The 4,909-nt window shown below is 49.0% G+C and overlaps 1 protein-coding gene across 1 annotated transcript in view; it reads left to right on the top strand.

Moving 5' to 3' along the window:
* pias2 (protein inhibitor of activated STAT, 2) overlaps window positions 1–4,903 on the top strand; it is a 21,671-nt gene extending 16,768 nt beyond the window's left edge. Inside the window, exons 10-14 of the mRNA XM_005733630.1 lie at window positions 21–154; window positions 1,065–1,251; window positions 1,347–1,483; window positions 1,563–1,600; window positions 3,510–4,903. Coding sequence (XP_005733687.1) covers window positions 21–154; window positions 1,065–1,251; window positions 1,347–1,483; window positions 1,563–1,600; window positions 3,510–3,704 — 691 coding nt within the window. The 3' untranslated portion in view covers window positions 3,705–4,903. The remainder of the gene's footprint in view (window positions 1–20; window positions 155–1,064; window positions 1,252–1,346; window positions 1,484–1,562; window positions 1,601–3,509) is intronic.
* Window positions 4,904–4,909: the final 6 nt, after the last annotated feature.

The raw sequence follows: 4,909 nt of genomic DNA, 5'->3' as shown, positions 1-4,909 counted from the left end.
CTCCCTCTCTCGTACTAAAGGTTGTTCTTGGAGATCCTGAACGACTGCTCGGACGTGGATGAAATCAAGTTCCAGGAGGATGGGACGTGGTGTCCAATGAGACCAAAGAAAGACGCTGTAAAGATCCCCACTCAGTCCGTTCCAAAGGTGGACAGTAAGTATCGTGCCCTGCACACCTGGCAGCTTCTAGGTGGTGTGGATTCATGTATATGTGAGTCCTGTGGGCACACAGCACTGGCCTGTATGGTGGTCAGGGCTGCAGAGGCTAGTGTGTTAAAACAAATGTCAGTGGCTGCTTTGATTTAGGAGCTTTGTTAAATAAATAAATTGTATTTATATATCACCAAATCAAAACAAAGGTCTTCTTAAAGCGCTTTATATCGTAAGATAAAGAGTCGACAATAATACAGAGCAGGACTGAAACTTTGAATGTGAGTCATGGAGAAAGGAGGATAAGGCCTGGGACGACCACAGACTATTAGCATCAGGGGGTGATCACGTGACCCTGTTTCTAAAATAGTTTTGTTCCTGTGTCAACAGAAGTCCTGTAAGTTTCCAAAAGAAGGGTGAAGGATGTTTGCAAAGCTGTTAAAGACTCATTGTTGTCTGCACAGCACTGAGAAATCCTTTTAATCTCACTGGGACAGAACTGGGAGAAATGGATTTATTCATGAATCCATCTTTGTGTCATTGTGTTGTAAATGAAACTGTAGGTTTTTGGTGCTTTGACAGTGTTGTTATCAGACCCAATAACTGAGCTGAAAGAGGTGGAAGATGAGGCAGCATAAAACCGACTGCGTGTCCAACAAACCTCCAGTGAGGATCAGTAATAACAGACCATCATCTTCTCCCAGTGTCCCAACCTTTAAGTCCACTACTGGACTAAAGAGCTTACAGAGAGGCTCCATACATGCTGATTTTAGCCATAAACCATCTGTTGGCTGAAACCTCACCTGTAGTAACCAGATTCATTTCAGCTCGTTGAAAGATGTGAAAATGATTGCTGTCGGTCTTTTCTTGGGACGGGAGGAGCAGACTCATGTCAGGTGACCTTTACCTTTCAGCCTCGGCTCCTTTGCGTCAACCGTCGGTGGCCCCTCATTCTACTGAGCCCAGCTGCACCAAGAGGGCGGATGTGATCGATCTGACTATAGAAAGCTCTTCTTCTGATGATGATGAAGAGGACAAAGACCCTCCACCCAAGAAACGCTGCGTCTACATTTCCAAGAATGAGGAGATGCATGCAAAGGGGTGAGCCATGTTTCAGTTTTCCCGTGAACCACCTGGTGTGACCGCGCTGTACCCCAGCATGTTGATGATTACATGTGTGTGTTTGATGTTCTCAGAGTGTTGAGCTACCAGCCCACTGTGCGAGTGCCAAACGTCCAGGCCCTGGACCCGTCGTATCTGAACTCCACACTGGCCGACTATGCAGTCCCCTTCCATCCTTCTGCCTTGGCCTCCATCCCCACAGACATGCAGAGTGAGTCAGAGAAACACTCACTGACTGTCAGCTATGTGCACATGGATCCTGTTCAAAATCTCATTCTTCTGTCTTTCAGGTCTGGATCTGTTTTCCTTAATTCAAACTGATCCACAGGTATGTGTTTTATGTTCCCTCCTTTTTTTAATGCTGTCTGAACTGACAGCACAGTGACGCAGTCTCATAATGTTCCTGACATGCAGGCTTTCTGTTTGTTTCAGTTAGAGTGGATTTGACATGTGGTGCCAAATGGTACAAAATTCCAAGATTCAAAGCTCGGCTCTTTTGTGTAAGCAGGTCTGACCAAACGTGGCAAAGATTTAGACGATAGATTAACTTCACGTCACGGCAACAACAACTCTTAGTCTGTGCAAATGTTTCTGTGGAAAGCAGAGTAGCATGTCTCAAATGCAAACACAGTAGCCACATAGTGTGCGAATGAAGAGGTTGGCAGAGGCACTATGCAGGAAACATCTCCTGGTACGCATCTTCAGTGATGTATCCTGGGGCATCAGGTGTTTCGGGTCTCGCAGCATCATAGACCTTCGCCCAGGCGACCCAGCTGGGGGTGATCAGGCCCCGACTTGCGCACCAGTAGCTACCCACGGATCAGCCCTCTTAACCCACAGCCAGCTTGTGGCTTTCCCTGCTGCCTCGCTCACAACCTGGACGGCGCTCTTCTTCGCTGCTCCAGCCACACCCAGCCGGCCTAGGACTTTGCAGAGTGATCATCCTGCAAAGCCCCTCCATCCCACCTCTATGGGCTCATAGAAAGTCTTTCAGCCCCTTATCCTGCACTAGTTCCAGGTACTTGGCGTGCTTCCTCTTGTTGACCTGCTTAATCCACTCTTCCCAGGGCACTGTGCGTTCAGCATGAGCAGATGTTTTGAGCCCTCAGAAATGATGATCATGTGTGGGTGCAGGGATGTTTTTACAGTGTGCTGTTTACCCAGGTCAGCCTGCAGCTGCCAATCAGAGGCTGTGTCTGGGGGCCGGTTGTTGAATGTGGGCGCACCTGGGCTTTCTGTCCAGCCTTAATAAGAGAGATTGGCTTCATCAGAGCGTGATGGTGCTTGCTGGTACTGATTGCTGAGGCAATCTTTTCAGCAACTACTCTGAGCACCTGGTCGTGTCGCCAAGAACACCGACCATCAGCCAGGGCCTTTGAGCAGCTGCTGAGGAGGTGATCTATGGTGCCTCTTGCAAAGCACAGGGGACAGGCAGGTGTCTTGCTCGTCCCCCACACATGGAGCTTTACTGGGCTTGGCAGGCTGCCTGCACGAGGAATCTGATGCGGTGGAAGTCTGCCTGCATGATGTTTGCCCAGGTGACCTTGAGCTGCAAGGTGCTCTCCCACCTTGTCCACGCTCCCTGCTGCCTGAGACCTCCAGCCCTGCTTACTCGCTCCTCCTCCACACCTGCTCGGACCTCTTCCTGGAGTAGCTGGTGTCTCTCCTTTCCCTGTGCCCTGCAGGCCTGGGCCTTTGGGAAGCACCCCGAGCCTGCTCCCCCTGTTGCTAAGACCCCCACCGGTGTCTTCTGCCTTAGGCGTGACTCTGTCACCTTCTCGGCCTTCCACTTTGTTCCTTACCTCCTCACCTTGTTGCCTGCTGATGTTACCTTGCAGTCTTTGGGATCTCTGTACTGTAGGGCTTCTCTTGTGTGCGCCACCTTGAATCCTCTGTGAGACCACTGAAGTGTGCTGGAAGAGTAGATGCAGAGCGAAGACGGGTGGCAAATGCACAACCAGAGTTGTGGTGAGTCGTACAGGAGGCTGCACACTAAGGGAGGAGGAAAGGACTTTTATTTTGTAGATGAAAAGAGTGAATGGGACAGGATATGGAGCTGTTAGGGAGCAGCGCTGTAGTAGCTCCATCCCACGGAGGTGTGGAAGTCCGAATCTTTTTCATATGGCACGTCAATTAGTTTGTGTTTTTGTTTGTTTGTTTGTTTTTGACAGATGTTATATGCAGTAAAACTTTCATTTACTCTGACGTTGATCTGACCAGCGTGTCTCTCTGCGCAGCATTACTCGCCTCAGATGTTCTTGGATAACCTGACGAGCAGCATGCAAAATGCAGCTGCAGCAACCAGCAGCCACTATGATGCCATCAGCCACGCCGCCAGCTCCTTCCATGACACCAGGGTCCTCACAGGAGGGGGCGGGGGCACGGGAGGAGGGGCCGACGGCGGCACATCGGATATCATTTCTCTCGATTGAGCCTCGCCGTACTGGACCTGATGGAGCTGGTTTTCTTTTTAATGTGAAATATTGTAAATGTTCAGTTTTCCACACGAGCACTCTGATGATGGCAGCGCCTGTTTTAACAGCATTAGCGTGATAAATGCCATGGACCACATTAACTGAAGACATGAGTTTCTCAATCATGTCACGTCATGTTTGCTGTTCATGGTCCTTTAACAACATGCAGACATTTGTACATAAAACAAAAATGTCGTTTTTGGTTTTAGTTGATTGAACTTTGTTTTCTACACGGTGACAGGAAGTCTTGTGACGTACATGGTTACACTTTCAAAGGAAAAGCTTCAGCCTGAGCTCTGTGAACGTCGTCCTGTCAGGACTGGAAACATTTACAACACCGAGCTGTTGTAGCGATTTGTTTCCTTTCATGTCAATCGGACCTGAACTGTGTGCCTCGCCAGTGTGGAGTGGACTCAGAGCGGACCCGCTGCTCTGGGCTGGGCGTAAGAAGACGCTGTCACAGTGAGTGGGTGTTTCCCCACACAGACGGTGGACTGAGCCGTCTCCAGCTCTGGTGGTGTCTGTGGACGTTGTTACAGGGTGGATTTCATGTCATACCAACACAAACTGTTTGTTCTATCGTACAGTAAATGAATCAGAGCAATAAGAGTTTGACAGGTTCGTTACACAGAGCTGTGATTAAAGGTTGCAGACTAGTTTAATGAACAGCTTTGTGTTTGTAATCAGTGACGTGCTCTCAGAGGTGTTCAGGTGGATGTTAATCTCAGGGTACACGTGATGTATACACCTGCACTATGTTCACAGTGACGTCCTGACGTTCTTCACATACTGTTTCCCGTTTAATAGTTTCCATAGTTACAGCAGACATGTCGCCTTGTCACAGCAGGCAAAGCATCCATGTAATCGAAGCTCACGTCTGTGGCAACGCTGCTGCCTCATTAACATTAGTTCATGTCACAGGCGCGCAGTTATTGTTGGTGTTATCATGTTGAGTCCACGCCCTCAGTCATGTCTGTCCGTCAGTCCCGCCCACATCACGACTCATTTAAATGTGAAAACAAACAGTCATGACACTCATCGCTCTCACAAAGGAAATCCAGACTTTGAGCCGTTCTTCAGTGTGTTAACACGTACGAGCAGTTCAGACGATGTGTTGGTGCAAAACTTCAGGTGCAGACATTTCCTGTTTGAGTCCACACACA

Source organism: Pundamilia nyererei, unplaced genomic scaffold (genome assembly GCF_000239375.1).
Source record: "Pundamilia nyererei isolate P.nyererei 1_Seehausen unplaced genomic scaffold, PunNye1.0 scaffold00053, whole genome shotgun sequence".
In the NCBI taxonomy this organism is placed as follows: Eukaryota; Metazoa; Chordata; class Actinopteri; order Cichliformes; family Cichlidae; genus Pundamilia; species Pundamilia nyererei.
This window is presented reverse-complemented; position numbering and strand designations above follow the sequence as displayed.